The sequence below is a fragment of the Melozone crissalis genome, unplaced genomic scaffold (genome assembly GCF_028551555.1).
Source record: "Melozone crissalis strain CALT ecotype California unplaced genomic scaffold, PUWL_Pcris_2 ptg000027l_1, whole genome shotgun sequence".
NCBI lineage: Eukaryota > Metazoa > Chordata > Aves > Passeriformes > Passerellidae > Melozone > Melozone crissalis.
Genome location: NW_026535805.1, coordinates 79,105,677 through 79,127,674, shown reverse-complemented (window position 1 = coordinate 79,127,674; position 21,998 = coordinate 79,105,677). Strand labels below are relative to the sequence as shown.

General features: G+C 35.9%; 1 protein-coding gene across 11 annotated transcripts in view; it reads left to right on the top strand.

Annotated features, from left to right (window-relative positions):
* ADGRB3 (adhesion G protein-coupled receptor B3) overlaps positions 1-21,998 on the top strand; it is a 445,203-nt gene that overhangs the window by 395,962 nt on the left and 27,243 nt on the right. For all 11 annotated transcript variants that reach the window (XM_054279273.1, XM_054279280.1, XM_054279279.1 and 8 more), the window contains 6 exons: positions 6,427-6,577; positions 7,140-7,209; positions 11,961-12,027; positions 14,148-14,233; positions 17,724-17,822; positions 18,135-18,306. In XM_054279273.1, coding sequence (XP_054135248.1) covers positions 6,427-6,577; positions 7,140-7,209; positions 11,961-12,027; positions 14,148-14,233; positions 17,724-17,822; positions 18,135-18,306 — 645 coding nt within the window. The remainder of the gene's footprint in view (positions 1-6,426; positions 6,578-7,139; positions 7,210-11,960; positions 12,028-14,147; positions 14,234-17,723; positions 17,823-18,134; positions 18,307-21,998) is intronic.

The following is a 21,998-nucleotide window of genomic DNA, read 5'->3' as shown; positions in this document are numbered from 1 at the left end:
CTAGTCACCAAAATGTGACACAAATATTTCTATAGCCCCAAGGCACATTAGCACAAGACAGCTTCCCTCCCTTAGACCCGAGCCCCCCAGGGCAGGAGGACATTGAGTGCCAGCTGACCATCAGGAAGGGTTCCTGGCCCAGGCTCTCTTTCTGTCTCTGTGTGGGCCTGGGCTGGGAGAACCATTTTTGGCCCAGGTCAAAACTATGCCAAGGAATTTACTAACTAATTCATGCACATGCCAGTGCATAAAGGATACCTTTGCAGTCACTAGTGTAGACATTCTGCCACATGACAGACTGAGAAAGGTTTGCACATGCAGCTAGAAACTTTATTGAATTCTTTTTCACCCCAAAAGCCAGGAGACTGTCTCTTCATATCCAGTTGATAGAATTATTTTGTACTATATGTATTATAAGATCTGGAGAATAGTGGCTAGCAGAGGAATTATTTTGAATAAAACCCAGCAGTTCTCCATAGGCATAACTGCAGTACAACTATGCTGTAAAAAATTTAAATGCAGAGGTTGTTGATATGAGTAGTAGAGGTGACAGCTATCAAGGGAGAACTTTGAAGAAAAGTAACTCCAAAGGGCAGAAGTTAAAAAGAAGGCTCCATAGACATAGTGGATCACATATAAACAGCACTTCTATTGAACTCTGCACCAGGGAAAAATAGGAGACATTCTGACTAGTAAGTGTGAAAAGAGATTGTAAATGCTTTACTCATAGAGGGGTGATTTTTAGAAATATCTTCAAGGTAAATCTTGATAAAAGAGGAACAGGAAATGAATTTGTTAGTAAAATCTGAAGAAACTTTAGGAGAAAACAGTAAGAAGGATATCAAAAGTGTATGTGCAAAGCACAAATGCAGAGAAAAATTACAATTTGACCTGTAAGTTTACTTCCAGATACACTTATACTGTTGCAAGGATCGCTGTGGTGATATTGTCAGATAAAAAGACAGATTCCAGAAAAGAAGAAAAACCTTAAATCAAAGTAGCTGAACAAATTATATTGCACCCTAAGACTGGGCACATGAAATGGGCCCAACATTTAGCAACTATTGTGATAATTCACATGTGATAACAAAAAGAAAAGAAAAATAAAATCTCATCATGAAAAACATTCGCTGTGAGATTGCCGTGCTGTTGATAAAGATGGGAGCACAATTGTAAACAAAATTAAAGGAACTGCAGAAAGAGCTGGGTCATTTACAGCCATCTTATATGCTATTTATCAGAACCTAGAAAGGCATCTTGCTTGTTGTGGGTAAACAAAATGATTGAGTAGAAGGACAAAAAATTGTGTCCTTAGTTATCACTCATTATCTTTGTAAGGCAGATCACCTAATTGCTCAAAGATTACTGCTGCTGCACAGTAAATATAGCTTGCTTTAAAAATCCAAGTAAAGGCTCCCATTCGTGTTGTCTTGTACTGCATATAGAATCCTTCTGTATAATAATTAACTGTATACCTCGTCACACAAATTTAAGTCAATTAATAATTATTCTGGGCTATCATGTCAGATATCAGAGCAAAATGTAGTGAAGTTAAACCACTTGAGTCTTCAACTGCTAAGGACACCAGAAATGACTTTTAGAAGATCCCTAAGTTTTCCTTTGTGTTAATTAAAATAAACACTTTCATAGATGTTGGTTGAAAACACAAATAACATTATTTCAGAACAATTATTTCTACTATATTGCTATTTACAATATCAGTATATCTGATTTCCTGAGTTCTTTGCTAGAACAAGTGGTGGTAGCAGCACAGTCTGTCAAAAGAAAGGAACATGGGATTTTTTAAAGGGTATCTTCAAAGCTTTGTGATGTCAACAGTATTAATGATCCTGGAAGAGAACTGTAAAGACTTCAGCTATGTTTTCTCAGACATTTAAGATCCTAAGAGTTTCAAATACGTTTGCAACTGAAGAAACAGCCTCTTTAGCCATATTTTTTCTTATTGCAAACATGTCTCTCTTCCAGAAAACCACTCCTGAAAAGAAAGTTCTTACTTCTTTGTCCCACAGTCTCTGAAAGTCTATTTTAACACATCACTTTACTCTAGAAATCAGTATTTAATCTATCATTCAATATTATCTGGCCAATATACTGTATCCCTGTATTCTGGAAGTCTGCTAGTCCTGAGACAAAGACACGGCATTGCCCAAGTCAGTTTAAAAATAGGTGATAATAAAAAAATAAAATTCAGAATAATAAGCAGTATCTTATTTTATGAATTTACATTTTTGATTTAAAAAGGGGAAAGATGCACTGTTTGAGAGTAGATGGCTTAAGAGTGACTAAAAGAAAATAAAATGTACAAATTTTGTTATAGAATTACTTTTCTGCTTTTTACTGTGTCCTTTGCATTATCTTTGGGGTTTTTGCTCTTTGTTTCATTTATTCATTATTCTGGTCTTTAGGTGCTCTTTATGAACTCAGTGCATGATCAGAACATCATAAGAATAGCACCCATTTAATTTATCTCCTTAGGCTTATCTCTGCAGAGAGAACTCAAAGGCAAGATTCCAATCTCTGAGAACTTTTATTTTTTAAATGCTTTTCTACTACCTCTTATTTCTGCTTCATTTAATAATCTGAGTGAATTTTAGCCCTGTTCATTTTGCTGCCACCAATACAGATTTCATTTTTCATTTTCATCTTCAAATAGCTTTGATTTTTATACTGTTTATCAAAATCCAAAGAGAGTCAACAAGTTTGTTGAAGGGAAAACAACTGGTTTCAGGGCCAGAAAACAAATCAGGTGTTCTTACTTAACCCTCTTTGCCTTTGTGTGAAAAATCTAGCAGAAGACACTGCTATTTAAAAAAAAAACAAACAAACACATATTTTTCTATTTAAAAAATACCATTGTTCTTTTAAAAAAATCCAAAACACAGCAGCCAAATGCTCAAAGAATGTTGAGAAATTCTTATTTTGAGGTTACATTTGTGACCTACTTTGCAGGTCATAAAAATTGATGTATTCTCAACTTCACTTGTAATTATTATATAAAAATATTAATGATTAGAAAATGTAGCTTTGAATTTCCTTGTTTTTTAGATTTCTCAGCTGTGCTTCAGTACACACATTTGAAGTAGGTGTCTTACAAGTATGAGAGAAGGAAATAATTTGATGCCTGATGTGTGTTCTTGCTTTCATTAGTATGTTGTTTATTAAAAAGGGATGAATGCTCTTAGTTAGGTATTCCAGGTAGCTTAACACCTGAGACTCAATTGAAGTCCATGAAACCATGCATTCTGAGGACAGAAAAGCTCCTTCCCCTTCCTTATGAGTAAATATGGGGAGCCAAGAACAAAAGCTATGGGAGGGAGGGGAGGTTAGAGTAAAAGTTTACTTAATTTCAGAAGCGTGAAGAAATAGTGAATAAATTAAATTTAAATTAATTTTGTTGCAGGTTGACAGGTCCTCAGCACAGGTGATTAATTCAGTGAGTTTCAATAAACTAGAATTAGCAGCAAATGAGAGACATCTCCTCCTAAAGTGATGGGGAAGATGTGTATCATTATCTCTTGGTGCAGGCAGGCTGACACACTGCAGCTTTCTGGGGTGCTGAGCCACAAGGTTTGAGTGATGCTGCTGCATGTGCAGGAAGGTGAGGGGAGGTGGTGGTCCCTGGCCAAGGGAGAAGAGGAGAGAGAGGAACAATTGGCAGTAGTTCATAACTTGGTGAGAAAGAAAAATGCTAATGTACATTTCTAAAATCAGACATATTCAATGGCTCATTTAATAACAACCTTCAGTTAAAATGGATTTTTGTTTCTATTTGGAAATTGACTTCCCAGATGCATTGCTTTTCCAGACAGAACAGCATTGTTTCCTTATTTATTTATCAAAGGGGAAGGATAAGGAAGTACATAAAAGCCAGATTTCCAGTGGGGTGTTGGATGGCTGTGCTGAGCCCATGGCCTGCCTGGGAGGGGGCAGTTTTGTGTGCCAGGACTGCTCCTCTTGCAGGGAGGGAAGCTGAGTTCTCTGCAAGCTCTGCCTGCACATGAACCTGTCATCACAACCCCACAGTGGTTGTTTGGTGATGTTTGCAGGCTGATTTGCATATTTCTGATGGCATGTGATGCAAATACACTGTTATATCAGTGGTACAGACTTACCATTGTTGTTCATTAAAGACCTGTCTGCTGCTCACAAGAATTAGATATAATCAACAGTCATATATTGCAGCTAGAGCACAGATCACTTCTCATAAAATTTGCTTCTGTCTTCTCATTTTCTTCTCAACATTATCATTAACATTTTCATCACAGCTCTTTCTTCCACAGTAGCCATGTCCACATTTGTCTCAGATTATTCTCATCTTCTCTTTTGTTCAAAATAGAGGATAAATTATTAATTAAATCCTACAGTGGGCACTCAAGCCAACCATAAGAGTTAGCAGTGTTTTCACCAAAAAATCAGGATTATTTGTATTTACATTATTTATAAGGGAAATAGTATATTCACCTTTTCTTTTTTCAGGATGTGTTTTTACCTATGCAGTTCCTCCATAAAAGATTCTGTACTGTTCCTCAAAAGTAATTTTGTTGTCAAATTCTTGCTCTGACAGAACTCTAGCTTTTGCAAGAACATTGAGAGGAAAGCAAATTAAAATTGCATAATAGGAATTAATAACATATGAACCAGTTAGTTAAAGAGAGGACGTTTATGAATTTTCTGTTGTATTTATTGTGTGTTTCAATGCAGAACTTTCATTTTAAATAAGTGGGGCTTGGGGTATTTTTTTCATACACAGGAAACACTGCTATTAGTCAGACTTCAACTGGATAGATTTTATGAATCCATATACCTTAGGGACATCTAAACATAAGAATTAATGGCAAAGCCTAGGATGGAATACGTACTGCCTTTTCAGGATCTGTTGTTTTTTTCCAGTTTACATTACTTGGTTTGTTTTTGGTTTTTGTTATTGACAACAGTTCTCTTGCATATCATTGTACAGAACCCCTTTCCTCTAGATTTAAATAGATAATTTGATACTGGGTTTGAAGACAAGGTGTTTGTCACATCTGTAAATTCAAAGCAAGAGAACATTACATTTTGACTCCTCAAGTGCATAAATTTTTGAAAGTTCAAATGTCAGCTAATGCTAATGTCAGCTGATATCAGCTATTTGTTTAAGATAACTGTTGGAATTACCCAGCACAACTGATTTCAAATAAGAATCTGGGAAAATTAACACCACAGAAAATTCAACTCAAAACATATTGGGAAGTAATTGAGAACATAAAAAGAACTGAAAAGCATGGATGGTGTAATACATGGGTGTCATAAATGTCGTATCCTTCCTATCAGCCTTGAATCAGCAATATGTGCAAGCACCTATATATAAGTAGGAATGTGCATATTCTCTCCCTAAATAATTTGCTCAACTGGGATTTTAGTAAAAGCTCTTGACTAGCCTTAATACAAGGCTAAGCATAAGGTAGCTATTAGATGTGTATGATGCATAAAGAAATAATCATAAAGTAATATCTTTTATTTTTTCCATGAATTTACCTCATTGATGTTGGGGGTGTGAACTGTTCTTCCTTTTAATCTAAACATAATGTTGACACTTTAATTTGTGCTAAGGATAAATTGTGCTAGTGATATTCTCAACATTACTGGTGTGGTCTTGGTTCTGGGGTACTATGCAGACTGCATTTTATAGCCTGCTGCTGGCATTTTAAGCAGCACATTGGAGCACAGATCATTTATGCCAAGAAGCTCATTTACGCAAGCTACAGTGTCAAGTTTAATTAAGGGCTACAGTGACAAAAGAAAGTCAATTGCATGTGCTCAAAATACTTTTCAGATGACAAATGACTGATACCCATAAAAACAATATCCAGGGCAATTGTTAGGGTTATGATACTTAAACTTGCCTAAAAATATCTAAAGCTAATGTTCTATAAAATTTATATTTGAAAAATAAAAAAAATCAACTTTAAATTTTATAATTAGGGTCTTTCTTCATAGAGGTAAATAAAATGTAACTGGTAATTAGGAGCATTTATATCCCCACATTTTCTCTGTTCAGCTCTATGTGATTTTATAATCAGTAATTTTGTAACTGGCTTACTAGTTACAGAATTAGAATGGCTTTATGATGGTCCCTGGTCAAAGTAAATGTGTAGAGAAAAATCTGCTGGCATGACTTATTTTGTGTTTTTGTCTCTGCTCAGAACACTCAGTGTTTAAGAAAACCAGTCAAAACCTCTTCTGCCTAATCCCCATCAACATTTTTCTCTCTCTTGCTCTTTGTGGCCACCACATCATAAAGGGAGAAAAGGGAGAGTTGATGCTAAGGATAAAGGTCAAGATGATAGAATATGACAGCTCTTTGAATTGAAAACAGAAATGACTGTCCCTAAGTATTCAGCATGAGCTTCTCTTTGCTCCCTGCAGGGCATCTGCACCACAACCACCGCATTTTTACACTTCTTCTTCTTAGCTTCATTCTGTTGGGTTTTGACAGAAGCGTGGCAGTCATATATGGCTGTTACTGGAAAAATTAGGACGCGACTCATAAGGAAGCGTTTCCTGTGCCTTGGATGGGGTAAGTCAGTAAAATTAATTTCCTAAGAATCATTGGAATGAAACATTTAATGCAGTGGTAATGTTAATAATATAAGCATTTTCTTCAGTAAAACTGAAAAATAGTAGACAGCATGTTTCTAAAAGGAAAACTATGTTAGAAGTTTCTCCACTGTATGTCAAGCTCAAGGTATGCTGGTGTATAATGTAACATTCTTTTCTAAATATGTTTTAACAAAATTTTAGAGGATTTTCAGCAAGGTAGTGTAATATCAAGAAATCCAAATAAAACAAGAAAGAAACATTCTCTGAATATTCATGAAACCCCTTTCAAGCTAAGACCTGTCAAATGTATCAGTAATTTAGCTACATGAAAGCAGTACACGTGGGCAGAAAACAGTGTCCTCCTCCCTGCCAGTGCTTTAGAAAAACAAACCCTACAACAGCAATGTGCTTCATTAAATAATTAATTCCATGTAAAATGGCCCATTTCGCATTAGCTTGCCCTGTCATTTTTTGTCCAGGCAGAACAGCAATATTTTACTCAGCATCTGCTGATTATTATTGTTTTGGTTTTTTTTCAGGACTGCCAGCATTAGTGGTTGCAATATCAATAGGCTTTACCAAGACAAAAGGATATGGAACAGCTCACTAGTAAGTCAATCTGAAATGATAAACTATGTTTTTATTGACCAAGATTGTCATACCCATCAGGAACTGCATAGCACACTCTACAGCTATCCATTCACACCTGGAATTGCCCTGAGAATCACTGAGTGATCCATATAAAAACAAAGAGAAAACAGCATGTCAGTCTTGGACTGAGCTCAGCAAAGCACCAGGAATCCCATATTTCATTTGAGATTTTGAAATAGCAAGCTTTTAAGAAGCACCGAGCATCGGGTCCACATAAACAGCTAACATTATATAGATTTACAAAAGAGAACCTTAAGTGTTCTGCCAACCTTTAAACATGTCCTAAACTGTACTGGTAAGAGCCTCTTTGGCAGTCAGGTTTCTGCACACCAAGCAGGTACCTCAGGTTTAATGCCCCTGAGCAGCTTGGAGCCAAAGCCTTTCAAACATCTCAAAGCAGTTCTCCCATCCATCCCCTCTCTCCTGGACATCCTGATCCAGCCCATTTCCTGGACTGTGCTGTATTTGGGAGACAGAAAAGAGGAAATGTGTGTGCTTCATTTACATTCAACTAATTGAGTACCAGTTTAGCCACCTGGCTGGTTCCAGTGTGTATTTAGCACCTTGGAAAATTGACTCCTCAGAGAGGCTGCCCTTCAGTCTTCTGATGAAGAAGGAGCTGAGCCTTCCTCCTGCCAGTGGAGCACTCCAACCACCATTATGTATGCAAGGGTGTGCTTCCTCTGGTCAGCCTGTTTGGAGCTCTCCTCACGTTGCCTAAGAAATTGAGTATGCATCTGGACAGAAAGAGGAAATATGACTCTGTAGACTGGTAATGAGGGCATTCATCAGCAATGTGGATGAGTTAGGTCAAGCCTTCACTTCAATGAATATTTAATTATTCTCTTTAGCATCATCACTGAGATCAGGATTCCCCCTCCCTTCCCTGTATGTCTCATCATCTTGGCACTCCAGCTCTGGGTGGGTAAGAATACAAAACCAAACCTCCTCCTGAGTTCTGGCTCCAACCACTAAGCTCTGTAGTTATAAACTGTGACAACGTGCATCTTGAGTTTTTCAATGAGGAATGTCTTATGTAATTGAAATGCTTAATTACACTTAGAGCTGGCAAGTGCAACAGTGGTCTTAGTCCCTTTTTGAGTGTTATATTGAGAACCTACTCCTCTGAATTCTTTTTTCATCTTGCTGGCTTTTTTTTATTATTTTTTTTATTATGAACCTCAACTGAAAAACCATTTAGGCTGTGAGAATTGCAAATCACTAAATAAGGATGTCCAGACCCCCATTGGGGATGTAATAGCTCTGTCCCTTGCAGGATTAATCCTATTACATTTTCTCTACTGAAATCATTCATGTGTGAGTACTTGCTTTAGTTAACATTTCTTCCTGCTTCCTTCCTGGGCTGAATGCATTTTTAAAAGAGGATATTCTGAAATATTCAGACAAAGCAACAAATCATTCATTAAGAGCAACCTGGAAAGTAAAAAAGAGCAGGTCTCTGTACATGTAGCAGCTCTTCTCCCAGGATCCAAATGCAGCTGGCATGGTACTATGGGAGAAAAGATCAAATGAAGGCGTACAAGGGACAAATAGAACCATAATTCAGCTCTCTCATCTTATTTGCAAATATATTTTCTTGGCATTTGACATCAGATTTACATAAGGAAAACAGTGAAGTCAAGGAATGGAGATTCCTCCTCCATCACCAGCTGATGTGCTGTCCCCCTCCAGAAAGCAGCAAAGAATTTTGTCTCATGACAGCTGTTGGGCAGTGTAAAAGCAGAGCTCCTGTCCTGCTCCTCCTACCATAACTAAAGCACTTGTGTAAGTTTTTTAATTGCTTACACTATATTTTGCCTAATCGGTTGCAGTCAGTTACACACATGCTGCTATCAGAAACACACCCTGTTGCAAACAATTCATGCCCTTCAAGATGCTCATTTTTAGAACATTAAAAGTGAAAATTAAGGAATTTATTCTGATTCCATAGTCCCACACATGAAGAGATTCATGGAAAAGGAGAAGGTTCAAGAATCTTTGCAGCACGTCTCATTTCTCTATGGTGTATGTATGATGAGAGTGCTCAAATAGTTCACACTGGAGCCATTTCTGTGATCATCAATCTCTGATTTCTGTCTTTTTTTCTGAGTCCTAATTATTAGACAGTTATATTTATGTATTTTTTATACTGCATAAGAAAAATAGTTCACCCAGACACTTGTAGGGATAGAGATACAGGGATAGAGATAGAGGCTGAAGAGATTTCCTAAAAATAATTCAAAAACCCACAGAGACAAGCTTTTAGATATTTCAGGTTATCTGGAAAAGAGTAATGTGTCTGAAAGCTTAATAGCTTTTTCCAGCCTTTAATCTACTAAATATTGTTGCTATCTCTTTTCAGACACTCGCAGCTAGGAAGGCATCACTACTAAAACTTACGGTTAATAAACCTGTGTGAACTGTTCGTGTTAACATACAGTGGAGATAAATTCCAGGAATTTATTGTAGCAGCAAAAATTAAAATTCTATCATAGTCATACTCTTGCCATGCTCTCTTAAAAGAAGGAACCAATCTCCTGGAGAGCATCAAACATCTCACAAAATGTACAGGACACAGGAGCAAGTGTACAGATGCTTCATCACTCAGCAGAATTTTATGATCATGTAACATGGTCCCATAAAGCCACCAGTGGCTGCTCTTAACACTAATCAATTTATATGGCTTTCTGCTATGTGCACATCAGGGAGAAAGAAGAGAACATGAGAACAAAATAAAAACAACTATAAAACACAGGGGGGAAAACTATCAGAGCAAAGAAAGAGGAGAAGGAAAACTAGTAAAAAATCAACAGGAATTGCCTCGTGGTGTAGGAAGGCACCTGAAAATCTATCTGCAGTCAGTCCTCAACAGAAGAAGATGGAGGAAAATTTAATTTCAGTCATCAGCTAGGAAATGTTGAATATATTGCAATAATGATGTCACACACTGGTGAAAATACAGACTGTTGAAAATTCAGATTGTGTAAAAATGAGGTTAAGTGAAAAAAAGGACAACCTCTACATTTTTTTCCAGCTCTGCCTCTAAGCAGAAATCACTTTTGAACAGCCATTTTACTTGATAATATGGAAAAGAGAGGGAAACATTTTTCCTTTATGTCAAAGTGTTTTGTGATAGAAACTTTTATTTTTATTTAGGACCCTTTTTTCAGCACAGGTAACTGAAGTTATTTTCAAACTACAATGCATCAACAACTGTTTTTATGAACTGCTGTTTCTGTCTCCCATTAACATGAAAATTTTAATTACAAGTCCTGATTACTCCAAGTGGTCATCTTCACTAAGTTTGAAAGTTCATACTGGTAAGGAAGTGCTCTATGAATGTGCACTTCCCCCTCTCAGAAGTCTGTGTTCCCAGACTGACAATAATAACCTAGCTTTTGAAAAAATAGCAGGAAAAGCAGCAGAAAAATTTGAAAGCATTTTTCTTTGATATTGCAAAAATAAATTGAACATTAGTGTTGTAGGTGGTTTTTGAAGTGGGATGTAAAATAGCTTGGCATGTACTACCTTTTTAACTGTGAAGCAGATAGGAACTATTTGCATCCTTTTATCATTCCAGAATTTAGCACACTGGTGCTGTTGCATTCATGTGACAGTTTTCACATGGCTTCATTGCAATGGAAAATGCTTTTGTTCCTTGCAGTGAGAATACCAGCCCTAGCAGACCATTAATATTATGGTGTGTCTGCATTTATTTTACTTGGTTTTGGAAAGTACAAAAGCACTAATGGAAAATAAAGAAGATATGCATGATTCTGATGTGAATGTTTCTGGATATGAAATCCAAGTAAATTATTTGAATGTATATGCTAGAGTTTCCTCATATGTAGGTGTGATCATGCATTCAAATAAACATGCTGTTCTTTGAATGTGTAATCACTGGAAAAATAGCACAGCTGCATTTACTTCAGTGTGTGTAGCTCCTGTTCTTTTGCAGATTTGAAAAGCTTTACATCATAGTATATCAAATATTTAGAATTTGATTCTGTAAGTGCTCTGTGTTTGGAAATCTGATGGTTTTTAGTGAAAACCCTGATGCAGAATGACAAACTCTTTGAGATTAGGAGGTCTCCAGAAAATACAGTTTTCAGATGCTTTAAAATATACATTTAAATTGTTTGCAAAATATTAGAAGGAATACAGAACAGATCATATATCGTAAATGATTTTTCTCTAATGGACATATTATCTTTAAGGTGTAGTTCTAATAGCAATTATTAAATGACAGGATATGTAGAAACCTGTTTTTTTCTGAAGTTCCGTATTACAGGTGCTTGACCATTTCACCACTTTTAAGTATAGAACTATCAGATATGGTAAGCTAGAAATGTTTCTAGATGCCTATTTGGCAAGGCCTGTTAAGTTAACTCATCATACGTGATTAGAGGAGATTCAATACATTTTTGCAAACTTACTTTCTGTTTTGGTCTTTATACATTTTGGCCATTTCAGTTTATATATAACTCATGTTAAAGATTTTGAAATGTTAACCACTGGTAATGGAAATATCTTTCACTTTTGTCTTTCACTATCTCTACTGCTTCATATCAACAAAGCAGTTCTTTTTTGTGTGTGCAGATGAATCTCATACGTCAGAAAAATATGCTGCATTAATTATTAATGCTCTCTTGACAGTGTGTTACGCTTATTTTTAATTTGTGTTAGTTCTTCTCTAATGTTTTTTCCAGCTGCTGGCTGTCTCTGGAAGGAGGGCTACTTTATGCCTTCGTTGGACCTGCAGCTGCTGTTGTCTTGGTAAACATTAATCTAATTCCCACTATTTTTGTATGAAATGACAGAAAGTGCTATGTCCATTATAAAGCTTAGATATACATCAACTATGCATTTTGCTGTAAATACGGAGATCATTGCTGTCTGTTTAACATACCTTCAGTATTTTGAATGCATGATTCATTTGATTATATCACTTCTTTATACCAATTATCTCTCCATGTTTACACAGTAAGCTGTGAAAGAGTAATGTACTGATTAGTGGCACAGAAAACTTGTTACAGGCATCACCGAGTTATTATCAGCAGCATCTACGCAATTGTCACTGCCTTGTGAAAGTCAGTGACAGTCTTGATAGAGTGCTGCTTGGCATTGGATTGCTGTGCCAGCAAAAGCAACAGAAGGAGTGGAACCTGCCAGCAAGTTCTCCATGGCTACTGTTTTTGAAGGCAAAGAAAAAATTTTCATAGCTGGGAAATGTTACTCGTCTGTGTATTGATCTTCCACATCTCTGGACATGCATTTAGGTGTAGGATTCATTTCTGCCTAATTGTAGCTATCTGCAACGTAGATTTCTGCATCTAAGTCAGTTATCTCAGCCATATTTCATTGTCAGTGAAGAAAAATACATACTTTTAGAGATCAAATCATCAGAAGTATTTCAGCTGTCTACTTCAGGGTAAGATGAATTACATCCTACCTGTGCCATTGGCTATCAGACATCTGCTCTGCAGTCTGTATGGAGTTTTTACAACAATTTATTTAGCATTTTTCCCTTACAGATTTTGAATCTCATTCCTCTTCCCACTCCAGAAATTTTATACTGTGATAACTCTATCAGCACTGGTTATTTCTGGTTTTCTCTTGTAAAAGAGAATCAGTCTTATTAGTCACCAAAGATAAAGCTATTCATCTACATGAATTTTCCTGAAATGGATGTTTACTACTCCCATGGAGTTTGTCTCATCATTGCCTGGAGTCAAGCCAGGATCCTTTTGTACAACTCACAGTCCCTGTCATGGTAGAAGAGCCAAGGATGTTTACAAAAAACCAGTTATAATTTTCACATGGAAGTAACTGTATGTTCTCTGTTTAATTGGCAAGTCTTTGTTCGGAGATGTTGGAAGTTCACAGTCGCAGTTTGCCCTACCATTAGCTGGTAGCTGTGCAGAGGAGCTGTTCCATGCAGCCACTTAAGCCTAAGTGTTTGAAGCCAAAGAATTATGTAACACCAGCTGGAAAATGTTAATGCTGAAAATAAAGTTGAAAAGTAATTGGCAGGGCAGACTAGCAACAATTAGGTATTTTGGCACAGGTATTGAAAAACTAGTTTGACAGGAAAAAAGGATTTTCCTTCTTTAATAAATTTTAAAAAAGGAACATTAATAGATTCAAAAATTGGTATTACCTATTTGTAGGGCCATGCAGAGACAGGTTAATAGAGTTCAGTCCAATAATACAAATGGATAATAACAGTCATTAAGTTGTCCATTAAATGCCATTAATATGTCCATTAAGTGCCAAAGTCCGACAGCTGAAACATTTAAGTCTTTTTTAGGTTAGATCTTCAACCCATGTTTGTGATCATAACACCATTTACTTTAGTGGGGCTAAACAGACATCCCAGGAATTTATCTGGTCCACAAAAATATTAAATTGCAGCCAAACTGACATTTTGGTGAATGACATAGGCAGTGATTTAGGTGCAGGAAGATATGGAAAACCACAGGCAGGTTCTGCATAAGTGGGAACACCCACATGGGCCATAAATGTTTAAAAAGGAACTGTGCTCTTCCCTGTGCAGGGAACTCAAATTGCAGTAGTTTTCCTGGAATAGGATATATATTGGTGCAATTAAAACTGACAAAACATTAAAGTTTATTACTCAAGCTTCTGGCCATCAGACATGTACACATATACAGTTTGATACCAAGCATAATTCAAGGTCCCAAAACGAGCCTGTTGCAGTGTGTGTGATTATGTCACCTTTTTGTCACAACCTTTCGATGTGTTCAGGGACATTGCTACACGAATGCTCAGAAATGTAAGAGGAGGCATTTTGCTGGCCTATAATACAATAGAGCCAGGATACAATATTTTATTTTAGGCACTGAAAGATCAACTGTTTGTTTTCTGTTTGACAGGTCAACATGGTGATTGGCATTTTGGTATTTAATAAACTTGTTTCCAGAGATGGAATCCTAGATAAAAAACTCAAACACAGAGCGGGGTAAGCAACAGCTGGGTAATTTTAAAGCATATTAAAATTTTATGACCAGTTTTCAATTACAGATATTCAACAAAAATTCTTTTGATTGTGCTATGAACTTTTACATCGGTGTAACAGTGTTTCTCACAGGTTCCAATAATCTCAAAAGCTGCTGTTGCATTATCCTGAGGGAATGCAACTCAAAAAGCTAAACAAAACAAAACACAGGTACAACAGTATTAAGTTAATAAGAATGAGGATTTACGAATCTGAGCAGAGGTTTCACAAGATGGTTACATTTGTAAAGCTATTGTAGTTAGGATAACAGTTTTGTGAACTGTGTGTACTGAAGGAACTGATTACTTTTGTCTAGCTGTCAAATTTAATTACTATGGCAATAAGTGTTATTCATTTGTTTTAATAGTTATAAAATGTATTTTACAGCAATATACCCCTTATATAGGTCAATGTTATTCTGCCATTTTGACTACATTAAGAATTTGCCTTTGTTGTTGCATCTACATAACATCTACATAGGTGTATTTTCTAAATTAGCGTAAAAGAACATCGTAGTAAAAAATTCCCATAGTTAAAGAGTTAAAGAAAAAAAAAAGATAAATGTGTCTTATTGATTACCTACTTGTATTAACACAAAAATTCTTTATTATCATGAGAAGAAAAGATTATGACAGTGGTGGAATCAGAAACTGTTCTAGAGTGGGTGACAATGAAGTACTGCAGCAGCAAACCTATATTCATTGCATGTTGGAGAAAAATATTTCACAACTGTATCATCACCTTCCCAATGCTTATGAAAGTGTATTTAAACTCTGAATAATGATTTTTTACAGTTTTATTTTCTAGTATTGTATTTTGGGCCAGGTTGTAGTTTAACTCCATCAATATCTGAGTTTTTAACAATGATAAATGATGGTATTTTCATTTTTATGTATATTACTGCTATGGGCAAAGTTATTGCAGATTCACTTAATTATTTTTAAATTACATTATTACATGTAACTAACAGTATCATTCATAATAAGTTTGATGAGTACACTTATAATAAATACTTTAGCTAGTGTCATTTGCATTTCATGTTAATGCAATCAAGTATTTCTGGTTTTCAGTTCTTCCACCATCATTTTGACAAACATGTACCAAACCCTGTATTTTTATTTCTTCTGTTTTCATCTGTTTTCATTAGAAAATAATAATTTCATAACCTTTCTTTTGTCTACATTGCTCCATCAACATTCTGAACTCTGTAGTAACACTAGTGAAATCTAGACTATTATAAAACTACCCAAATTATTTCAAAAGTAGCAATGACTTAGTAATCACCAATTCAAATTCACATATGCTCTAATTTCAGTGATATAAGGAGCTGGAACAGCCACAGGTTTGGCTTTGTAAGTTTTGTAGGGATATTCAAACTTAGATTTAACTGCTTTTGGTTTGTTTTTTTTCCTCAAGCTACTCAGTTGTAGGCTATAGAAATCTATTTGCTTATACTTTATTTTCTTGATGAAATAAATAGCTTGTTTTTGAATTGTGCAAATTAGTAAAGAAATACTTTATTTTAAAATAATCTATCTTTAAAATAAATGGATAAAGAATCATAGATTGTTCTATTAGAAATAACCCAGCTATTTTGGGAAAGGATGTAGATACCCTGATGAGAAACAATCTTAATTTGTGCGATATTATGAGATGGTGGCTTAGCAACAGCATTCCTTGATACTACTTGGCAGATGACATCTCTTGAGTCATTCTTTGGGGCATAGAAATTGGTTCAGCATTTAATCCCCTCTAGAAAAGTGATTGTCACTCATACCTCAAGTATCTTTTGCCAGCCATTCTCAGGAAGGCAACTTCATTCTTCCTGGCAAACACTGAACTTATATTTGTCAGAAGTTCAGTCAAAAGTTTAGTCCTAGGATTTAAAACAAGTGAATGGGACAAAATATACTAACTCCAAATACTTATATCACCTTGATAAGCATATGGGGAATCAACAAGTGAAAAAAAATATGTTGATGGATCTCAATCACAACCTCAATCCTTTTCCTGCTAAAAGACGAAGTATATGCAAATACCCAGGCTGAACATTTACATTTGGTTTACACACACATTAAGTTCCATTATTATTTTCAAGATCCAGAGCAGTTTTGTAGAGGTAAAGAGAATAATCCAGTCTAATAATGCTGAAGCACTGCAAGGCAAAGACAGAAAGTACTTTCACAAGCTTAGTTCATACTTACCCAAGGCATTTTTCTAGTTCATTCTTTAATCTATATTTTTAATTGATACCAACTGATGTGGATTCACTGAGTTATTTTCTCACCCCAAAATCATCTTATAAAAGGTCTTGGTTCTCACTGTTTTCTTACAGAAGACACTGCCTTTTTATGTGAAATATACTTTGCACTTCTTAGTAGAAAATCTTCATTTAGTTTTTCAAAGTGGAAAATACTGGAGTTCAGTGTTGTTTTGGACAGTATGTTAAAAGTCTTGTGAGTGCTGGATTTAGCAACAGCAAAGAGTTCAGTTGGTTGAAATATCTGGGAAAAAAAAAAAACAAAATATTACTTATGTTCACCATGCTGACCACTTTCCAGCTGGAAATAAGTAAAATATCTTTCCTGTCAGCTATGTCACATCTTATTCAGCTGTGGTTACTCCCATTTCTGATAGCAGAAAGAGAAGGAATAGGAAAAATATTTATTAAGCTGATTTGAGAAGCTAATTGCATGCTGTATGGAAAACTTAAATTCCAGGTTTTGTCCTTTAACTCTTCTGACAGGTGCAGAGGTGCAATTGTCTATACAAAATGCTTTGAGTTTAATGCTTGTGTACTGTGTTGTATTCAAAGGCAAAACAGGTCACCCTTTTTTGGTACCAACTGATACTTATTTCATCAGATTCCATATGTTTCAAGCCCTGTATTCAGACCTTCACATGACATGAATAAATCTATTCCAGATATTAATGGGCCATGCAGGTCACTAGTAAAAATCTGTCTATACAGTATGGACATGCTGATTTGAGGCTTGAATAAATTTTGCAGGTTTCTTTCCCTATTAATGTTCTGTAATGGTCCATAGTTCACACTTCTCTTTTAAGTGACCTGTGCTCTTTCTCAAGCATGTTTGGATGCAACATTCTTTCATCAGGTCTGAATAGAGGGATTTCACTTTTTGTGTCTATATTAGCACGTGCTTATGTTTACTTCAGTGTACTGAGCAGTTTTTGATCACATTTGGGGCCTTTTTTAGATTAAGTGGAAGAAATAGAGTTTGCATGTAATTAAGCCCCATAACATTAACATGTGAAGCTAACAGTAATGTAAAGTACGAAATACAGTTTTGCAACAATATAGAGCATTCATCTTGAATAAGTCTACTTACTTTTTCTGCATGACGTCATATTTAAAAGCTAAATTTCAGTAGCAACGTTTTTTGGTGACAATTCAATATTTTGTTCTTTTTGTGGGTGTTCTGTTTGTTTGCAGTCAGATGAGTGAGCCTCATAGCGGTTTGACGCTCAAATGTGCCAAGTGTGGAGTAGTTTCAACAACAGCTTTGTCAGCCACCACCGCCAGTAATGCCATGTTAGTCCTGATCATTTACATCTTCTTGTTACAAATCTTATACAGTGCATGTGAGACAATAGTTTGATTATGACAACTGTGTTTGCTAACACTGAATAAAGTGCTAAGCACATTTAAATACTTTTTTAAAAATTGCGAATGAGTTTATTAACTGAATACAGGATATTCTTTAGAATGTAAAGTACAACTGTTACATTCTTGTCTATAATTTTCAAGTTAAATTGATAAAGTGACATCCTTAAATACGTTTTATTTAATGGTGAGCTTTTAATATTTTTTTTCAATATGCTGCTTTTCTCTTTTTTTTAATAGGGCATCCCTTTGGAGCTCCTGCGTGGTGTTGCCACTTCTAGCACTGACTTGGATGTCTGCAGTTCTGGCCATGACAGACAAAAGATCAATATTATTTCAGATACTTTTTGCAGTATTTGATTCATTACAAGGCTTTGTTATTGTCATGGTCCATTGTATTCTCCGAAGGGAGGTGAGAAATGGCTTCCCAGTTTTCCAAAGGGCTGTGCTCCTGTTAATCTCCCAACTGCTCTTTAATGGTGTATACAGCTTGCTCTGCAGAAATATATTTCATAGAAAGAGAAAAATAATTTATGGTGACATGTATAGGAACAAGTGAAATAGAGAAAGAACAAAAGGGGAAGAGAAGGGGGAGATAAGTTAATTCCAAGTGCAAAATATCAGTATAAAACTTTACCAACTTAATTCAAGGTGTCTTTTAATCAGTCCCAGGTATAGTTGATTTCTAAGTGTCAGTCTTTCCCAACAAGGACAGGAAAAGATGAACATGAATGCCCTTCTGAAGCCCTATCAAAAGCTATAGCTTTTTACACTCTCTAAAACAAGACCAAACACAACATTTTTTCAGCTTATACTGTCCCTGAAAGAGGGCACAAGGAGATGATGTGTTATGTTGGTGAAGATCTATACTTTGAGATCTACCACCTCAGGTACATACTAAAATTATGGAGACAGCAGGATGAAGACAGATGAATGCTGTGAGAACAGCAAGGACTAGCAGTACCCTGGCCTGCCCTTCACAGCTCAGTGCCACCTGCCACAGGATTCATCACCACTGAAATCTGATGGCAAAGCTCCTACACAGGTGCTCTTTAATCTGGCTCTAGTGACAGCTTCTCTAACCTGCCTAACCTGCTAACTAACCCCACATTTTATTGAGATGGGTTTGAGAGCCATGGCATAAAGCTTTGTTGGCAGGTCTGTGGTAATGGGGCTCTCCATCAAAAATGAGCAGGTGGAGCTGGACTGGAGAGTAGTTCCTGGTCCATGGGCATACCTATGTGCTGTTCATTTATCAACTTCAACCTGAAAACCAGATTATAATGTCCAGCATATTTCCCTGGGATGGGAAAGAGTTATTTGAAAACCTCAGGACTAAAAAATAACTAAGGAAGATGTTTCAAGAAAGGTTTTTTCTCAATGCTGAGTGAGGAATCTCACACAGGGGTGTCCCTTTTCACCACTGACACCCTTTAAACACTGAATTTCAGTATATTAATGAAAAATAATTATGAGTGACATAATTTATTCAATTCTTTCAGCATTGTGCCACTTTGCATGAGATTTATATCACTGTCCTTCACACTATGCATATGTGATTATCTTATCAAATAATGAAGTTTTCAATATTTAAAGAAAAAATCAGTGTCTTGCAAAAATTAGCACCTTACATTGTGCTGAATCTTTCTCACTTGAATCACTCTGTTAAGAGTGATGAACTTCTGTATTTCTTGGTTTATCAGCTCTCATATTGGAAGGGGCTTGCCTCATTTAATACCTTTTCTTTTTTTCTTCCTTTGACTTTTGTTTAGGATAAAAATATGTGCAGAATAAGAGATAATACTCAAGAAAAATCTATTTTACGTAGAACTGCCTTGCAATCCCCTTATTTTCTTCAGTAATTTCTTTCCCAATATGATTTGCATCTGAGAAAGAGGGTAGTCTCATCTGTAAATCTGAAAGCACTCATTTCATATATTCTTTTGGTATAATGGTAAGACACTGCATCTATTTTTAGTAGAAGAGAGTGGTTTTATGCTGGTTTTTCTGTCTCTGAAATTTTTGTATCCACTGGGGTTTATTAATTAGCCTAGAAAGGACATACAAGGTCCCAATGACTGTCCTAGGGAATAATTTTTATTTTAAAATATATACTTTTGCTCACAGTTACATGTGAAAAATTCAAAACTAAAGCATTATGAACAACATTATCTTTCATAGTCATAGAATATTGTCAGTAAGAAGAGATCCATAAGGATCATGGAGTCCAACTCTCTGCTCCTCGTGAGTCTACCTAAAACTAAACTGTATGACTAAGAGTTTTCCAGACACCCTTGAACTCTGACTATGGCTTGGAGCCACGACCAAGAAGCTTTTTTGGAAAAAAATGTATTTTGACTGTTGATGAAAGATTAATATCAACAGATATCTGCCAACAATTCCCTAAGCCTTGAATTAAAGATGGATTTCCTAGTCTGATGGCAGCTCTTTGCTGCAAATACTTCATTCCCAGGCAATACTTCAATAATGTTGAACATCTCATAGAAACATTCTTGTCTGACTATATTCACAGGTAGGACTGTGGTGATTGAGGTGGAATTAGTCTTTTCGATATGTAAACTCAATTTTCAAATTCCTAGGATACCTTGACTGGAACCACTTTTAGCTCACTGTTTCTCATGTAAGCAATATGCAAAAATATCAACTTATAAGTATGATTCTAGAGGAATCTTTTCTTTAGATTTATGTGTAGGAAATCAGCTAGTTATGGTTTATTTTGTTCACTGCTTGTTTAGCAAATCACACACACACACACACACATACACACACAGACATAATATATATGTATATATATATATATATGTATATATGCAAAGAATCCTTACTCAATTTAACAACTAACAGAAGTTGCTCCATCAAGTCAGTCTTAGCAGTTACACATTGTGGTTCTAACATGGAAATTCTAGAGGAAAGGCATTTTATAAAGCAGCTAAATAATCTATTTACAGGGTATTTTTAAAAAATTATCTCATGAGAAGACTTGCCAGTGAGGCTCAGAAAGCACCAAGGTTTGATAAGGTTCTGCCTTGTCAAAATGGAGGAGATGTTTCTTCTTCAGCCGTGACAACTTAGGCAGAAGTCAATGTACAGAGACAACTTATTCACTAATCAGCAGATTATCTGCAGCCAAAATTATGATAGTGGTGTTTGTGGAAGACAAAGAAGCCTAGGTATATTGCTGATTGAACTCTATTTGACAGAACACATTTAATTTTCTTTAGTCCTCCAGATTTAAATTGCAAACTGGTCAAAGCACTTGAGGAATTACTTAAGGAGATGTTTTTCATATGAGAAAAAAAATTCATAGAAATTTCTTCAAGAAGCATGAAGTTCAAGTTGATGCTCTTGAATCAATATTAATTTCAAACTTATTTGGTTCAGTCAGTAGCAGCAAAGTCAGGTGTCTACTACACAGAGAGAGATGTAAGTCCAGTAAGTTATGTTTCAGTCTGATTCTGGAGTCTGGCTTTCCAGCTCCAGAGACCCTCAGGTGAGTACAGGCCAAGAGAGTGGCCATCATGCAGAGTGGGCAATGCCATCTTTGCACTGCACATGGTGCCTCCCAGCTGAAAGAATAGTCTGGTGCTTCTGGTTGTCTGCAAGAGCATTTAGCTCTGCCAGTGCCTGTCAAGGAAATCCTGCCAGAATATTTGTCACTCTTGATGACAGCTAGAAAGCTATCTCAGTTATAGCCTATAAGATTGATCTAATATTTATAGCATGCCAGCACAGGCAAAACAATAATTCTGACTGTCAGGGGGAAAAAAATTTTGGGAGGAGTATATCTCCATAAAATTCAAACAAAGAGGACAGCCCTGCTTTACTATGCCTTTATTGTCATTACATCACAAAAAGAGACAGACTTCTACAATTATATATAAAAGTCCCTTTTTATTCTCTTAGTTGTATTGACATAAGGATAAATGATGGAAATATTTGTTACTTTCTCTAACACACTGTATTGAACACCTTTTGTGACAGAAGCTGGGTTAGGAAGCCAGGGATTTTTACCAACTGAGATGTACAAAGAAGAGGACTAAGTGATGTGTCATCTATTTCTCTCCACCATCAATTCAGTGTCTT